Source organism: Pelophylax lessonae, assembly GCF_965119305.1.
Source record: "Pelophylax lessonae genome assembly, chromosome: 7".
Classification (NCBI taxonomy): Eukaryota; Metazoa; Chordata; class Amphibia; order Anura; family Ranidae; genus Pelophylax; species Pelophylax lessonae.
The window spans coordinates 115,174,160-115,193,566 of NC_138774.1; the positions used below are offsets into that span (position 1 = coordinate 115,174,160).

The 19,407-nt window shown below is 41.7% G+C and overlaps 1 protein-coding gene across 1 annotated transcript in view; it reads left to right on the forward strand.

Moving 5' to 3' along the window:
• The window catches only part of WDR44 (WD repeat domain 44), a 176,293-nt gene that overhangs the window by 59,557 nt on the left and 97,329 nt on the right, over window positions 1-19,407 (forward strand). Inside the window, exon 2 of the mRNA XM_082263435.1 lies at window positions 2,176-2,209. Within this exon, the coding sequence (XP_082119561.1) occupies window positions 2,176-2,209 (34 nt within the window). The remainder of the gene's footprint in view (window positions 1-2,175; window positions 2,210-19,407) is intronic.

A 19,407-nucleotide genomic window follows, 5' to 3' on the forward strand; every position in this document is an offset into this window, starting at 1 on the left:
CAGGTAAAACTTATGTAGGCGGATTTGTTTCACCTTTGGGCCAATCCACTTCACTGAGTCTATGTAAGGTTTTAAAGTAGCTTTAAAAAGAGTTTTGCTTCAGTGAAAACTGTGTCCAAACTATTGATCAAAAATTATAGGCAGCTGATAATCTATGCATATCTCCAAGCATGATCTTGACCCTTTAGTTGCCTAATTGGTAAATAAAAGTATATAAAAACTTTTAATCCAAAAAAGAAAAATTTACCTTTTCCCCTTCTCAATATTGTATTAGTCACGCTTCCTGTTTAGGGTGTCTCGTTCTTCATAAAATTCCATCCACAGGCGGTTCCAGAAAAAGGTTGATGTTGCTGTCTTTCCAGTGGGGAAAATAATTATTTGATTCCCCCCTTGCAGATTTGCAAGTCAGCATTTTTTTCTTCCTCCAAACATGGCGCGTCCCCCTTCTCAAGAACGCACACGTACAGTCATGCCAATGAACATCTAAATGGTTCAAAGAAGAATTGGGAGGAAGTGCTGTGCTCAGATGAGACCAAAATTAAGCTCTTTGGCTTTAACTTGACTCGCCGTGTTTGAAGGAAGAAAAATGCTGACTGACCCTAAGAATACCATCCTTAAAGTCAAGCATGGAGGTGGAAACGTGATGCTTCGGGGCTGTGTCTCTGCTAAAAGTACAGGCCAACTTTGCCGCATTGAGGGGCCAATAGACAGGGTCATGGATTGTAAAATATTGGAAGAGAACCTTCTTCCCTCTGCCAGAATACTGAAGATGGGTTGTGGATGGGTCTTCCAGCATGACAATGACTCCAAACCTACCACAAAGACAACAAAGGAGTGGCTCAAAAAGAGGCAGATTAAGGTCATGGAGTGGCCTAGCCAGTCTCCAGACCTTAATCCATATGAGAAAATGTATGGAGGGAGCTGAAACTTCGAGTTGCCAAGAGACAGCCAAGAAACCTAAAGGATTTAGAGATCTGTAAAGAAGAGTGGACCAAAATCCCTCCTGAGATGTGTAAACCTAGTCACTAACTACAAGAAACATCTTACCTCCTATGCTTGCCAGCAAGGGTTTCTCCACCAAGTACGAAGTCATGTTTTGCTGTGGGATCAAATATTTTACTCACTGAACTGCAACTTTATAGAATTTTTTTTTGTGTGTGTTTTTTTTTTTTTCTGGATTTTTGGTTGATTTTCTATCCCTATCATTTAAAATACACCTATAATAAAAATATTAGACACTTCATTTCTTTGTAAGTGGACAAACTTGCAAAATCTGCAGAGGATCAAATTATTTTCCCCCACTGTATGTAGCTGTAGTTTTGTCATCCTCTGCACAATGACACTGGGTATGCAGTTGGACTCCTGACGAGGCTGGACTTCTTAGCTTCTGTGAATTGGCATGTGTAGTTTTGCACAGCATAGGCATACAGATAAGGATGACAACACTGCTGCTTACATATAGCCTATGGCAAGGCACATTGCGAGACAGCAAGAGTGTACAAATAAGAGTGACAATCGCTGGACGTGCCGAACACGTTCAGCCTCAGTTAGCGAAGCTCATTCAACTCCTAGATATCGCTCAATAGTGAAGTCCTGATACTTGGCAGGCACGATGATTTGAACACCGTTATCAGAAGTAAGTTTGCTAACTAGATTAAAAAAATAAGGGTCCTGTACCAGAACCGAAGTGTGCGCAAAAGGTTTCTTGGATTTGATTAGTGGCTTCAGTGGCTAATCGGAATGTTGAAGGTGCCGAGGCAAATTTTAACATGCACAGGAAAGGTTTTTGTTTTTTGCCTAAATTTTAGCTGGCTAATTTACCAAATGATTCCTTGGACATGCAACTTTCACTGAAGGTATTCTCTGCCTATATTTTGCTTCATCATATGCTCAACTTCAATTGCCAGGGTTCCTGACCATTTTGTAAATTATATTGTCGTGTATTCATGTACAGATTTGTAATCTTCCCAAGATACACAAGCACCTTGGAGTTTACTGTAGCAGTCCTGGCATTCAAAGTTCTAAGATAAACATTTTTGTTCTGTTTGCATAATTTAAATTTTTGCAATTTAACACTTTTTTTTTTTTTTTTTAATTTCCTTTAAATAAATGCCATGAATGTTCGCTTGGGGGAAAAAAAATCTAATATTCATTCCTCAATTCTTCTTTTGACAGATCTCCAACAAAGCCAGCAACATTCACTTTGCAGGTAAGGTTATTCATGTTTGGAAATGACTCCTTATTGTTTTTTCCCTGATAGTCTAAAAAGTTGGCATTTCTGCTTTTTGATGGGATGAAGAATTGGGCTAATTTTATGGCGCCTGCATGAAAAGGAAATAACAGGGGACTGGCTAAGATTTTCCTCACCAGCTAGTTAGAATTCTCTTATCACAGTGCAACTTGTTGATCTGGGTGGGCCTACAGCTTCCTGATTACAAATTAAAGAGAATGTCCCCATTCCATGCCCCCCCCCCCCCACCTTCTTTGCTTTCTTTTTTAATCTCCTCTGTGTGCTAGGTTGTCCTCCAATTAACATGCTTTCACCCAGAGTATCGGTTATTGTCCTGCTGTAATCCCACTGCACATAGGGTCCCACGCCACAGTCTACCTCTCTGACATCATTGAGAGCTGGCTGTTGCTGCTGCCCCCTGATGATGCGCCCCGCTTCCATTCTCCAGCCAATGTATGACAGTCTATGCCTCCTGAGATATAATTCATTGATGAATACAGAATTGCATTCAGAACTTTATACTTAAGAAGAGAGAGAGGGGGGGAAAAAGAAAAGAAAAAAAAAACACTAAAGCATTCGTTGTGTGTAGAGTGATCTGGCCTGCAGCTTTCCGTCCCATTTTTCTGCCCCCATTGCAGGCTGAGATTGTGTAGACCAGCTGATGTCCTCTACTGAGCATGCTCCTATTTCAGTTCCCTTCTATGTTCTTCATTTCCTTTTTTTTTTTTTTCACTCATGTGCAGCCCACATGATTATAGTCACACGAGGGCATATACTCAGTGGTAAATGACACTCGCTCCCTCCACCATTAACCTATGGCTAAATTCTTTGGGGAAGGGATATAGTATGCAGATTGAATACGTTCACTAAGACTCCTATAAATGCTTAGTTTTAAATATGAATCTATATTTAATGTAATTGCTAATACCTCTTAATTAAAGAGCCTTGAATGCAGATGCCGTCCAAACACAATGCAAGCTAGTGTCCTTCATCACTGACTCTGCTTACACCATAGTAATGGCCAAAAAATACACATTTGAAGTTCAATAAAGATTTATAGGGCACTATAAAACAGTTTTTTTTTTTTATTATTTATCATTTTGATTTGAATTGCTCTTAAACTTTTATTTTTTTTTGTCATGTGACTGGCACAGCACCAATTAGGGCTGGTAAGGCACAGACTCCTACTGTAGAGAGCATACATCAACAGAGTAATAGAAGCCCCTCCTACAAATATTTCCCTTCAGATGCCAAAGAACAGGGAAAGATCCTGTGACTACATAACAGCGCTGCAGTAATAAGGTACTTTGGAGGGTTAAAAAAAATACAGTGCCTTGATATACTTGATTTTATGTGAATTATGGCAATTAACACTTCTCTGCTTTAATGTCCCCAAACCAGTAAGATTCTGGTCCCCTTTTTTAAACTGCACGGGTTTCTAAAAATCCTTAAATTAGTCAGAGCAAATAGTGCAAATAAAGATCTATAATGATGAAAGGGTACCGGATTACTACCCAAAATTGGTGTGTGTGTGTATATACATATATTTATTATTATATAGCATTTATATAGTGCCAACAATTTGCACAGCGCTTTACAATATGAGGGAAGACAATACAGTTACAATACTATATAGATATAGATGGATATATATATATTATTATTATTATTATTATTATTATTATTATTATTATTATTATTTATTATTATTATTATATTTTTTTTTTTTTTTTTTTTTATTATTTTTTTTTGTTTTGAGCTGCATTGCTTATATGGTACCAATTTTGCAACATACAGAGAGGCTTAACAGGTAAAAATGTTAAAGCAGGGTTCAGCAACCTGGCTCCTTTTTCTGCTGGCACAGGAGCACCAGGCCCACCCACCCACCTACCTTCCTTGATGTGGCAAAAATAAAAAAAGGCATGTTGTGTTTGGCGGGCAGCAGTAGTGCCACCATACACGACCTGCTGAAGTTCATGGGGCCATGCTGTAAGCACCTGCCCTCATCAGTGCCCAGCTCCTGTTACCATAGGGTACCTTAGATTTCAGGTGATTATACTATCTGATTTGAAAGTTGTTCTATAGTTTTCTAGAATTTAAAAAAAAACTGAAGGTGGGTGTTCTGCTTTTGTGATTTTTGTTAACATTGTTTAGTCACATGTCTTTATTTTGTCATTTTGTGTGACGCATACTAATCTTTAATAGACCTTGTACCAGCCTGGATTTCTATGCTTAGTCAGTGAGGCAGGAATGTGTCTGTGCCATGAGGAGGGTGGTTTGCAGGCTTATCATAGAGGAAGGGTTGTGACCCAAATCAATTGCAGCAAATTCTGAAAGGTGAATCACATTCCACTCCTTTCCTATTTCTGTACTGGTGGCCAATGCTGGCAGCCTTCCCCTGTGCCCATTAAATGTGCGACAGGTCATGTATTTTGTCTATTTTTTGCAGTGAGACCCATCATCTGTGTATATAAATTAAAGATTGGCTTAAATGTCGTCTTTTTCGTGTTGTGAGCATTAACTAGTATTTGCCTTCTGTATGAGTGGGCGTCTTAAGTGGCCCAGATTTCCTTTTCATAAAAACAAATGTTAACATGCAGTATATGAAAGTAGAAATACTGTCCTTCTTATACTCCTATGCATATACGCAAAAAAATGGCACATTTTTAGCTAAAGCTGTAGAGTGAGTTTTTCAGCATTTTTGCAATAGCTTTTTTTTTTTGGGTGTTTTTTAGCTGTAGTGTGTGTTAAGTTTTTTTTTTTTTTTTTTTTTTAGCAAAACTATACTCCCGTAAAAGTTTATGCCTTAAAAATGCTGATAAACGCAGAATAGCTGCATTTTTCAGCTTTCATCAGAGTTGGAGTGTTTACAGCTGAAAAACTCTGCTTAAAACCCACAAATTCTGGGGGTTATTTTTCCCAGCCTGAAAACGCCCCTGCCAAAAAACGCTCCTATAGCCTGTGTGCGTGGACACATAGGATAACATGCTGGGGAGTTTATTGGCTGCAGAAAAAAAACATCAAAAACTGCAGCTGTAAAAACGTCCAGTGTGCATGAGGCCTTTGTGTTTATGATGGCAACAACTCCTGTAATTTTTTTGCTTTCCTAGTGCATACAGATGCTGAGGCTCTTTTTAATTTACGGCCTTGTTTACATGGAGTGTACCAATGCATACCCTGTGCAAGGGAATGTGTTTATCCACATGAGGGTGAACAAGTGTTCCGTGGATGCAGCGGCTGCACGGACACAGGCTTCTCCCAATCTGACATGCATGCAGGTGCACAGTCTCGGACTGGACTGAGTGTTCAGGGCTGTGCACCCACACAGATATCCGATTGGGGACATCAGTTTTGTCCATGCAGCCATTTCTGCATGGGAATGCAAGAAACCCCTGCAAGTAAACACAGCCTTTGCACAGGGTATGCATTGATATGCCCTGTATGAAAGAGGGCCTAATTTGAATGCTTTTACAGGCAGGGGGTAGGGATGGTATGTCAGACATTGCACAGCTCCGAGCGGAGAGCTTAGTGTAACCTGAGACCTGGGTGGAGGTAAAGGACACCCCCCCCCCCCTTCTAGTCAGTCTCCTAGGGCAGTGATGGCAAACCTTGGCACCCCAGATGTTTTGGAAAGAAATTTCCCATGATGCTCAACTACACTGCAGAGTGCATGAGCATCATGGGAAATGTAGTTCTAAAACATCTGGGGTGCCAAGGTATGCCATCACTGTCCTAGGGTAACTTGCAAAGCGGAGGCAGTCAGTCACAGGCTGTATGCTGGGACACCCCTCCCTCGATTACTTGGAGTTGGCACAACCTATAAGAAAAGACACGTGCAGCTAGCCGAGGAATGAAGCAGCAGACAGAAATTACACTTGGTGCTTTGCATTGAGGAAAGTAAACACTATAGAAGGATATGGTTTGTTCATTTTTCACGTCAGAGGTTTACAATAAATTTTAAAGCTTCTAACAGTTGTGTGCGTGTCTAGGATGCCACACACACTTAGAGGTGAGCAAAACTTTGTATCAAATAATTCCAGCCTGTCATATCATTAGCAATGCAAACACCAGCCTTTGACCTTATGTCATACAGCCATTCCTACTCTAAACGCATGGTGATTATTGCACTATAGTGCGAAAAAATACTTGTATAGTTTGATCATCCATAACCAAATGCCCTGTGGTTTTGGAGGTCAACGATTTAATATTTAGTACAGTGTTTTCTTTCCAAACCATTATTTGAGCTTTTGTTTAATTACTGTGCAGGATCGCACTAAGAAAATGGACCTACAGACAACCTTGGTTAGTAATTAGTTTATCAGGCTCTGGTAAACACATTTCACCTTCTTGTGTCTCTCCTAGGCTCTGTTAATATTTATCTCTTGCAGTGCAGGTTGGGATATTTTTTGCCTGTTACTGGACTTATGAATAAGTGTTTGTAATCTATTGGTGACACCTAACAAAGTAAACTCCCTGTGTTTACAGTATGAATTCTATGAGATAAATCACCTACATCAGATTTCAGTTTGTCATTTCAAGCATGTATCTCAGTCATTAGTGCTCCATTCCAGACATGTTTTGAAAGTGACAAGAAAGATCTGGCGCCAAGGTTACCAATGGTCAATGAACCACTAGAAAGGAGTCTAAACAAACTGCTTCCAATTGGCTGCAGGCTGTCCCACATCAGAGGTAAATGAAAAGATAAATCCGCGCAAGTTTGTACTCCCCTAGTGGGTGAATAATAATCTTCCACCTAATGTGCTAGTTCTTCAAAGTGCATAATCAACCTTATCAAAAAATCTAAAATCAGTGCAGAAAGTAAAAAACAAAAGTGTCGACTTTCTTCTTATAGTGATAGTGCAACAAGGTGTGTAAACAAATTGCATAAACCCAGAAATCTAAAATATATACTCTATGCAATACAAAAAATATTTAAAAAAAATTAGAAATGAGCTAATCAATTAATTTATCAATGAATACATATTCTATATGCTAATCCAATAAAAAAAATGTAATTATGTTAAAATATATTCCATAAAGTCCCAAGTGAATATTTGAAAGTGCAAAAACTGTCTATCACGTTGTGTAACTTCTTCTGTGAACAACTTGTATAATACACCCAGTGTGAACCTTCCACTGTTTTCCCCCAACTGACTCACCAGATGGGGTGGCTGGTAAGAATGTAAACCAGCAAATGTGCCTCTGTACATTAAATTTCCAGCAGGTCAGTTTCTATTCCTATGATTGTTCCCGTCTTCCCACACTGGCACTCTCCTAGGGATATAGGAGGGTATGTAGTATTTTGAAAGAAAGGAGAATCCATATAGTGTAATTCCATAATCCCTTATTTATTAGAAAACAGTAATGGCACTCACATTTCACAAGTGTCAACCCGACACTAAATAACAATCATTATAAGAATAGGAACCGACCTGCTGGAAATTTTATGCATAGAGATGCATTTACTGGTTTATAATCCTACCAGCCACCCCATCTGGTGAGTCAGTTTGGGGAAAATGGTGGAAGGTTCACCCTGGGTGTATTGCACAAATTATTCACAGAAGATGTACAACGTAAAAGACACTTTTTGCACTTTCAAATATTCTCTTGGGACTTTAAGGAATATTGAATATTGGTTAAAAGGTTTTTTTATACAATAAATTGTTATTATTGGATTAGCACATATATAATATGTATTCAGTGATGAATTGATTACATCATTTATAACCATTTTTATATTTTTTGTATTGCACTGAGTATATGTTTTTAATTTTTGTGTTTAAGCACTTGTTGCACTATCACTATAAGGAAAAAGTCGACTTTTTTTTTTTATTTTTCTTTCTGCACTGATTTTTAGATATGATTTTTTGATCAGGTTGATTATGCACTTTGAAGCACTAGCAATTTAAGTGAAAGGATGATAGTATTCACCCACTAGGATTACAAACTTGCACTATTTTTTGAAAGTGGTTGTAAACCCCCGACATTTCTGTTCAATATGTTTATTGGTTTTCGAGGAGAATATAGAATTAGATACAGCACAAATATCGCCCATGCAGGAGCTGTCCATGTTCAGGTATTACAGGAAGAATAAAGTATACATTAATGTAAACCTTTGTATCTTAGAGATAATAACAGTAAATGCTTAATGTAACGGGGCAAAGAACAGGATAGTATGAGAATTCACCTCGCATCATTGCCCAATCCCGAGCCACTCTGGGGTGGTTGACTCTGGAACCAGCCCTGTAAGTTACCTGAAAATATAAAGAAGGGGAGATAGAGAAGGGATCTAGGGAGCCAGCAGGGAAGAGCGGGAAGAGGTTATAGTTTCAGAAAAGGGAGAGAAAAGAGAGAAGGGGTGAGATCGGACTCGGGGAACAGTCAGAGGAGGCCCGCACAAGCTGTTTGGAGTGAGGGGAACTCCTAAGAAATCCATGGTCCCCAAATTTTGAGAAATTTAGAGTGTGAATAATTCACGATGCTGGACATTTGTTCCTGAATCATCAGGGCGGCCATGCGAGACTTCACTCCTTTGAAGGCTACGCTCGGGGTCTTCCAGGCCTGGGCTATGGTCTGCTTGGCTGAGATATAGGTAGGTGGCCAACTTCTGTTGGGATGCAAACAGCCCAGGGATCGAACAGTGTAGGAGGGTTAGTTTTGCATCGCAACAAATCGTGATATGAAAAAGGGATTGGAGCAAGCCAAAAACCCTGGACCAAAACCCCAACAGTCTCTGACAGGACCACCAAGTATGTAGAATGTCCCCCCTTTGCCCGAATCTGCAAAAGCACCTATCTGCACTCCCTGGATTAGCATGGGATATGCGTGAGGGGACCCAGTACCATCTAAATAATACCTTGTAAGCGGCAGTGTATTTGTATTAAGTGAGTATTTTGCTACTATCTTCCATGCCTTCCCCCAGTCTTCCCTGTCTATTGGAGACTGAAGGTCCTGCTCCCATTGTAACATATAGGAGAGGGGTTCTGATTACAAGCGTCCGATAAACCCCCGACATTTTAAATATGAACAAAGTATATGCGTATATAGTGAGTGCTTGTCTCAATTAAGAACACTAGGTGTCATTTCTGTCTGCTGCTTCATTCCTTTGCTATCAGCATGAATCACTTCAAACACGTTTTTCCTGACACCAAGAAAAAAATTGTGACAGGGGACGGACCTCCAGCTGCTTGACAGCCTCAGCTTTGTTCCTGTGTGCTGTGTGAAAGGGGGGGTTGGGGGGTCCCTGTCTCTTCCCAACACTCCAATCGGCTCTTGGGAGCTCTCCTTACTGAGCTCTGCAGAGTGTGACTTCAACACTTTTTTCTTTATTCTGAACTCTGAGACAATCCTTTTTATAAATTTGGCACTTTGAATGGATGTAGAGATGAGAGGGCTGCAAATGGACATGTACAACTTTTATAGAAGGATCTGTTTCATCTCTGTGCATCATGAGGCCAGTCACTTCACTGTGTATATTGAAGTGTTTACAACCACTTTCAGTTTCAAGTCAAATATATAAAGGTTTGACTCTCTTCTTGGTCATGTCAGTGACCTAATAGATGGGCCCTTTACCCCCTGTTCTTTCTGATGCCCATGTTTTGGACAAGAAGAGAAAAAGGAAATCTCTCCGTCTGGAAAAAAAAAAAAAAAAAACTTTTAAGGTTCTAACCCTTCTCCACTTTCTTCCTTGGCTGTTTTTATATATTACCCATCAAATAAACAGGAAATGAGGGAAAATCTTTCCACTGGGGACAACCGTATCGAAAAGTAAAGTTCTGACATCCTCCCACCCACCCATTCTAATCACATTATCAAATGAAAACAACATTCTGATATGCATATTCAGAGAACAGGGTGGGGACCTCCACAGTCTACTGCTCCTTCATTGGCCAGTTAGAGGTCTCTGTTTTGACCAAGCTGTGCTGCTGCTGCAGTGGAGTACCTGGCAATGCTGTCCTTGCAGGAGTGGCTGAATCGCAATACTGGTTGAACAGAATCACAACTTCGGTAGCCCTGGATGGACAACTAGGTAGAATTGACTCTGATTTGTTGGTGTGTGTGTGTGTTCTAAAAATGCATGCTTCATGATGGGTATCATTTACTTCATTTAGCAGCATGATCTTGCATAACCTATGTAATTTCGTGCCCAGGAAGAGCTATTTCTTCTGGTCTAACCAACCTTCAGAGATTGTAATCTTGTGTTTTTTTAGAAATGGAGACTTTTGGTTCTATTATTAAAGACTGATGCAAACAATGTTGGGTTGCTTCCATGTTATCCCAATTGTTTCTTAATCCTCTATAACAAGTCAAATTTTAGTTTGTAAGCCCTAAGAACTAGAATATATTCGCCGTCCCGTGTATCCTGCTTTAGCATTTACATCCGCTTTGCTATGGATTTGGTTCATCTGCTGTGACAGTAGCCTGTCTGCTTAGCGTCTTCAGGAGTTCTTCAAAGCTCTGCTGTTCCCTATTCTCTGCAGCAGACGTAAATATTTGACATGGTTTCCTGAGAAGGAAAAAATAAAGGCAGCTTGATGCAAGAAAGTGCTACAGGTCTTCCCAGGACATGTCAGGACATGAACTCGTGGCACGGTAATATTTTATGTTTCTTTGCATCACAGCTGAATTAAGTAATGCTAACTGAGGCCTAAGAATATATTCAGTCACTGCATTTAATTGAATATAATCTATATAATTATTATTTTTTTTATCCATACATCTTCCTGTATTGTGAGGCTTACACAGCACATAAAGTGTGTGTGTGTGTGTGTGTGTGTGTGTGTGTGTGTGTGTGTGTGTGTGTGCGTGCGTGCGTTTTCTTCATCCTTTCACATTGCTTTTAGATAGTGTTAATTTTTTTACATCTCTGTAGTATGTTTTCGAATTTTGAGTAGCACCTCTGTCCATGCAGCCGCTGTGTCTTAATTGAAATGAATGAGACTGTTGTGCACGGGGATGCACGGAACTCCTGTCTATCAGGATGTGAGCTGACCCACCCCTTACATGGATGTACACTATAGTGCACCCGTGTGAACAAGGCTTTAATCCCTACCACTTTGCTAACTTAAGGCTGCGCTCATGACCTTAAATATTGGACAGCGAACGGTTTCCTTCAGAAGAGAGCCAAAATAAACCACTGAAATGAAACCAGGAGCTTTTGAATGAGGTGATCTGCTTCTTTTCTGAAGCTCTCAGCATGGGGATTCGGCAAAGAAACACGCCAGGTGGACATGGTGTCGTGATGACATCCTACATGAGGAAATTAGCTTGGTAACGTGCTTGGGGTAGGGAGCCAATTTCTCAAGCCTTGGCTTCCCAAGGTTTGAGAAAGGGGCTACCTGCTCCAAAATGCATTGCTCCGACCACTTCGTGACCTTTGATGTCATCACAATGCACAACCCACCCCGCTCACTTCTATGTGGCTCATTCTCCCCACCCAGAGGCCGTACGCTAGCCCTTCCTGGTATTAGCCAGCCCTAGAGGCATGTCTATTGGCTGCACAAGACCAAACATTCTACCATCAATTTCACTGTCTTATATGAGAGAAAAGGCTACCATCTAGAGGAGTTTGCGATTATTGCTTTTTTTTTTTTTTCACCGAATCCTATAGGTGCATCATCTCACACTAAAATTGGAAAGTGGCGTTCATTTTTTTTTTTTATTCTTTCTTGTCAGTGGGAATACCCTGGGTCCTGCAGGTGCTTTGAGAGGTGTTTTCCTTTTACATAGGTCTTCTGGCTTGTACATATTTGGATGCACTTGGAGAATCCATCAAGCCACTATATACTGTAGATTCTCATTCATGGAAAGCTTAGCAGCTTTCTATAGTGCCTTTAAATCACTAGTATAGAGGGCTCTGATTTTAAATGTATATCTAGTGTTTTACAGCAGAATTTGGAAACCTACTACATTCTGTTTGTATAAAGCTGGCAATACATGGACTATACTAATTTCAATCCATGAATGAGCAAGGTGGTTTGCAGAAGTAGACCTAACAGCCGGCTATAGCCAACAGCTCTGATCCATGTCTTCTGGTGGCAGAGAAGTCTCCCCATTTGTCAGAACACAGAACCTCCAGTGGAGCAGATTCCCCCATCAACATCAAGTGTTTAGATGGGGGAATCAAATCCTTGTATTTTTTATTTTTTTTACTTTCAACCTGCTGGTTGAATGGCAAAAATTGACTAGTATATGTGCAGCTGAACTTTTTAGTGTTACCAACTTGCTATATAATTTTCAGGGCCTAACAAAATGGATATAAATGTAATGGGTTGATTTAGCAGGCTCTCACTTTACAAAGTTGTTGGTAAATCTATAGAATATTGTAAGGAGGTTGTATAGTCAGTTTGCAAATTCTTAAGCAAGCCACAAATTACAAACAACTATTTAGTGTGAAAGTCTACCTAATAAAATATACATTAAAAACATTGTTAGATTGGCCCTTACACTATAAATATGTTGGAATGTGCGCTAATTGCACAATTAGATTGAATTGTGCGAAAACACATATATATTTTAAAAAGGGGAAAAAAAAAAAGCTTGAAGTGGAACTTTACCCATAACAACTTGATAAAAAATAATAATCCTTAGCAAAGCACAAACTTTCATTATTATTATTATTATTATTATTATTGTTATTGCTGCTGAAGTTGGTGTGCGCTGTAAATTTCCTCGAGCATTGCTCTTGTTTGTTCTTGCCGGAGGCTGCCATTTTGCTGAAGCCCAGAGCCCCTGAGCAGAAGTAAATCCTAAAGCCTAACTAAATGCATCAATTAAATGGTCTCAAAGAAGTTCTATTTATGGACTGTTGGCATTGCAAACTGTCACATTTGCTTGTTTCCTCAACCAAACTGTCAAACCATTCAATAGCTGGTGTCATACCTGATCACATGTACAGCACCATGGCAGTTGCAGATCAGGCAGAAGCAGCTTCCTTGGCTGTAAAGGATAGGAGGGTTTAATTTCACTTTAAGACTGTCAGCAGATCGGCCTCTACAAGTTTGGCAGTGCCTAAAATGTATATAATCCATAAACAGTGCAGCGCTAAAGATATAAATAACTGAAAATAAAATAAGAAAATAAGAAGCAAAGAGTCCCAATGTGAAAATGAAGTGATCATGCACATAGAAGATGTATCACGTGCTCCACTCTGCGTCCCAACACCCAGCCACACTGAAAAAAAGGGGTTCCGAGCGCTTATGGATCTTATCTTAACCCGTGTTATAAAATTAATCAAAACATGAAAATTACTCAAGTGAAGACTGCTGCTGACTGATAAGGTGTAGTGCCTTTTAAATTGAAAAGATAAGTGAGTCAGCGCTGTCCTTTTTTATCTACCCTACTGTGTAGTAGGAATATACATGTAATTTAAGTGCAAAAGTGCCAATCCAATTATCAAAACATCCTCTGTGTGGATCCTAATAAAGATCCATAAATAAACAATAAAATATCTATAAAGGTTAATGTTTCTCAAATAATCAAAGTGCTGGTTGTGCTTTTCAATCTAAAAAAATTACCAATGAATAGATATATAAACATATGAATATACGATGGAATAAAAAAGTCCTTCAATAAAGGAATGCACTTACAGTGTTGCAGGAAAAGAAATGCAGTCTGGTCTGAGGGACGCTGCGAGAGCTGCATTTCTTTTCCTGCAACACTGTAAGTGTGATTCTTTGTATCTTAATAAAAATTTCATTGTCTACTTCACCATGGCGGGCTATTTTTTTGTTTTATCTAAATGAGGAATGATACAGCCAACGATATTACCTACAACACTATAGAGAAAAATGATCAGTGTGGGACTATCCAGCCATCACCATATCCAGATACAAGGTGCAGTTTCCATATCTTTCTGGTGAGTGGGGTCACCCAAGGGGAGCACCAGCACTTTCCGTGTAAATACTGCACTGAAGCACCTTTTTGGTTCACCATCAAATATAATATTTTATTTAAGGACTTTTTTTTCATCTATTCATTGGTGATTTTTTTTTTTTTTTTTTTTCAGATTGAAAAGCACAACCAGCACTTTGATTATTTGAGAAACATTAACCTGTATAGATATTTTATTATTTATTTATGGATCTTTATTAGGATCCACACAGAGGATATTTTGATAATTGGATTTGCACTTTTGCACTTTTACATGTATATTCCTACTACACAGTAGGGTAGATAAAAAAGGACCCAGCCACACTGTCTTTTCACCTCAGAGGTAACACCTGTGTTGCCAGACAGGCTAAAAAGGCAAAGACTCTCACGGAAATCAAGAAAATCCAAATGCTGATGGCATACTACTATGGGACCAAAAATCCCCAGCCAGGGGGACAATCTTAGTGCAGACAGACCACTTCCATGGATATCCAGGCTCTTTACCACTTCCATGGAAATCCAGGCTCTTTACAACAGGATTGCTCCAATCATCCACATAAAATAAAAAGGTCTGGACATAGTGCTTAACCTTTTTAAAACACTTTATTGCTTCACATGAAGTGGCAAAAGTGAAACAGCTGGATAGAAATATGTTAGTAGCCCCTAAACCTGCTGCCAACCAACTGGCTGGAGATACCCAATTCAGGCTTATCTTTGATTATAATCGTTAATACAGAAAGCTTGAAAAGATTGTGGAAAATAACTGGTCTAAGGCCCTAAGTTTGTCTATAAAAAGGCCCACCCTACCCTGAGAGACCGGTTCGCTCCTGGTGTAGTTGACCCCCCCCCCCCCCCCCCCGTACATTCAGAAAACAGATTGTTCTCCTTTTTTGTCAGGTTTTTTTTATGCCTGTGGGCGTTGTGTAGCCTGCAGACACTCCAAGGTGAATTGCAAGGAATGTACTGCGTCAGCCACCAATAGAACATATACCATCAAAGGTCTAATTACATGTGCCACGGTAGGAGTGGTTTACATGTTAGAGTGTGGATGTGGCTTGCAATACATCGGGAGGACCTCCAGGCCCCTACAGGTCAGGCTTGGAGAACATGCGGGTAACCTCAAAAAGGGTCTGAAAACGCATAATGTGTCACGTCACTTTCGCAATGTTCATAATCGTGACCCACGTAGGCTTAAATTTTGGGGCATTGAAAAGGTCAACCACACTGGCGTGGTGTTATATTTATATCTTTAGCGCTGCACTACTTATTGATTATATGTATGACTTGGGATTTGGTTTATTGGCCCTTATTGGCTGTATAGCAGCTTCTTTTTATAGGTAGTCAGGTGCGCTGATTTCATTTTTATTCAGTGCCTAAAATGTAGAGCAACTGAGCATGTGCAGACCAGGGTGAGACTATTACTTGATACTAAACCATAAAGGCATTTATTTTTTATATTTTACATGGCTATGCCTGCAGAAGGGGCCAGCATGAAATGATCTAGCAAGGCTTAATTTTCTGGCTAAAGTTCCACTTTAAAGGCCTAAGCTAGAGCAAAGGCAGCAGTAGCATGGTGATGATATTTTTACGGTCTAATATGTATAAAAAAATCTGTGTAATATTGCAGCGCTTTTATAAGCCCTTCATTGCTTGATTTGAACCAGTTATTACAGGCAAACATTCTGGTTGTAGGTTGCATTTTTTATTTCTTTGGTAAAAGATGGAATTTCTCTATAGTTCATTGACAGACGTAGCTCCATATTCTTCTTGACCATTGGGTTATGCTGCCCCCTACAGGAATAAGACACTAGGCAGGAAAAATCTTTACCACGCCTATGGGGCGGTCCCTGCAGGCATACACTCACTCACTCTGCTAAAGGATTCAGTTTGTTTCTGCCTAGTTTAGGAGTAGGACCTAGTTTCCGGCTGGGACTTCGGTCTTAGCTTGCCTTTTTTATTTTAAAGGGAACCTTTTGATGACATTTTTTAGCTATTTTATGTTCCTGTGAGAACTGCAATCAATGCCGGACTGGGTTTCAGACTGGGCATCCCAAATCCATAGGTCTTCCAGCCCGGCCAGCGAGTGTGAGCAGGTTATAGCCCAGCGCTAGGCCTCGCCACGACAGAGCCCCAGTGGACGGGGGGCTGGCCCGCTAGTGAAACACCTTGCCGGGACGCACACGACCTAGTTCGGCTTGAGTCGCAGCATACCCCTTGGCCGTCGGCACCGGAGTGGCGCCCACCCAATGTCGTTGGTATGGTGAGTAGTGTCCTCTTCCCCCCCCCCCCCATAGCTCTGGCAGTCTTGGGGCGGACGTGGGCTTCTCCCTGGGAAAGTCTGACCCTTGGGCGCCCCTCATTCCCCCTGGCCTCTTGGTATGTACCAGGCCCCTCCCAAGGCCTCCCTCCCCACCATCATAGGGGTCCCTACCTCAGTCAGTGACGGGGGTCCTTGGGGGGGGGGGGGGGGGGGTTGACATGCCGCTATAGCGGACCCGCTGGGGGGGGTTAACCCTATTGGGGGTCCCTGCTGGGGACCCCCCCCGATTCAACTCTTTTGGACCTCTTAGGGGGTTCTGGAGACCGCATGTCCTGCTGTGGGGGCCGCCATTTTACTGTAGAATTGTTCAGCCTTATTTTGCAGAAGGTCCCATTTGAAATGCATGGGCGGCCATGTTTTTGTGGTTTCCCCATAGAAATCCATTGGGTGGCCATTTTCCAGGAGTTTGCGAACGCTGGAAAGCAGGGAGTAGCTAGGCTTTTAAACTAGTGAATGACCCAGGTACTTCCTCTTCCTGTGAAGATTGTTTTCTCTGCCAGCACAACGCTCTTGTTCTCCTCTATATCAAATGATGGTATGTCTATTGGGGTTCCTGTAGGTCTCTCTCTCGCCCTGCTATTTGCAGTGCTAGTGGCGGGGACTTGTAGTACCGCTGTTGCAGCGGTGTGGGGTCATTTTTTGCAGTTTTCCTAAAGTGACACTGTGCTATTCCAGGTTTCATATGGAGTCCCAGGAACAAATTTCACCTACAGATCCCCTCTTTGCGGTTAAGGGGACCTCCGAGCCACAACCCCTGTCTGCCTTAAAGGCAGTTTTGGAAAACCTGGCATCAAAAGTGGATTTGGTTTTAAAAAACACCACTAGTAAAAGCTCCCTATGCCCTCCCCTGCCTCTCCTGTATCCTCAGATTCAGAGGTAGCTATGGCCACCGCGGACACATGTCACCCTGAAGGTTCTGCATCATTGCACTCGGATGGCGAGGTCAACATATCCCCGTCTCCAGCCGTGCGGGAAAGCGCACTGCTGGAGGCACTTATGGTGTCTGTACGGGGAACCTCTAAAAATGGTGGACGATTCTGCAGCATCAGGGACGCAGGTGTCATTTGCAACTCACAAATCCCAGAAATCGGGCAAAGTTTTTTCCTTGTCCTGTACTTTTTGACAAAATTGTCTCTGACCAATAGGGCACCTCAAACACATGTTAGTGGTGCCGAAGCGTTTTAAGAGGCGCTATCCATTAGTGGACGCGGTATTCGCAAAATGTACCGTTCCTCCAGACTGAAAAAATCTACTGTGGTCCCTGTGGAGGAGTCCCCGAGCTTTAAAGATCCTGTGGATAGGATTGAGTCTCTGTCCTGCCACTTACATGTGATAGCGGGCTCAATACTTACACCGATATTTGTGATCACTCTGGTGTCCCAGACCATAACGGATTGGGCGAAGTTACTTAAGTGACCTAGAAACAGAACCGCTCCCTATGGGCCTGACAGAGCTAACTGACCACATGGTCAAAGCCCTACTATTTATATGTGATGCATCGCTAGATGGGGCCCCACTTGTAGCCAGAGTATCCGTGATGGGGGTAGCTATTCGACTCATGGTGTGGCTAAAAAGCTGGTCTGTGGATTAGACTTCAAAAAAGGCTCTAGCAGAGCTCCCCTTTTATGGGGGACCGCTGGTTTGGATCCTCATTGGATGAACTGATCAAGGGTCTTACAGGTGGGAAGAGTACTCTTCTTCCTCAATCCTCCAGGGCAAGTCACCACGTAATTGACGGGGGCCTTATTTTACAGCCCACAGGCTGCCCTTTCATGCCTCCGGCACGCAAGAGAGAGGATCTAAGCCATTTTGGTCTTCTGGGGGTTCCAGGAAGACATGGTCACATGGTCATGTAAGCCGAGAGCAGGCCAATCCAGATCTGCAGACAAATCCCCGTCTGCATGAAGAGACGCCCTCACCCGTAACTGGGGTCGGGGGACGTCATTGCTTCTTTTCCAAACCATGGACCTTCTTGATTCAGGACAATTGGGTCCAGAAACTGATCCGATCGGCTTACAAGATCGAAGTCAGGTCTCCTCCATCGACAGATTCTTCCCGTCCAACCTATGCCAATCTCCAGATCGGTTGAGGGATCTAAGAGAGGCGGTACAAGATCTGCTGTCGCAAGGGGTGATTGTGCTGGAATGCTTGCAGGGGTTCTATTCAAACCTGTTCACTGTTCCCAGGAAAGAAAGCAAGGTGCGTCCAATCCTGGACCTTAAGGCTCTGAACCGTTTTGTGCAGATACAGAAGTTTCAAATGAAGTCCATTCGCACGGTAGTGGCGTCCCTACACCAAGGAAACTTTTTGGCCTCCATCGATATCAAGGACTCATATCTACACATCCCCATTTATGCTGGGCACCAGTGTTTTCTTTGCTTCGCTGTAGGAGAGGAGCATTATCAATTTGTGGCATTACCCTTTGGTCTCGCCTCCGCTCCCAGGGTCTTCACCAAAGTGTTTGCACCGGTATTGGGATTACTGCGACAACGGAGGATTGCGGTACTAGGGTACCCGGACCATCTCCTCCTCTTAAGAGCAGACTCCATTCGGTCCTGTTGGGCAACTTGGTGTCACTGTACTGACTCTGCAAGAGTTCGGTTGGAACATCAATTTCAAAAAATCTGCTCTGGTACCATCTTCAAAACTGGATTATCTGGATCTGACTCTGGACTCCGCTTCGGCGAGGGTGTTTCTTCCCCCGGAAAAGCTGCAAAAGTTGCAAAGGGCGATTCGTTTGCTGTTATCCAGCAACCTGTCCTCTGCCAACTTGCAGACGAGCCTTAAGTCTGAAGGTAATGAAGAAAAAGGAGACCACTGCGCTAGTCCAAAAAAAGAAGAAAAAAGCTGCAACTTCAAGTGTGACAGACACCCCAAAACAACAATAATATAAATAAGTTGCGCTAATAATTGAAACATATAATATATATGGTATAGAAATGTCCGTATAAATGTCCAATAATGGAAACGTGAAGTGAGGTAACTG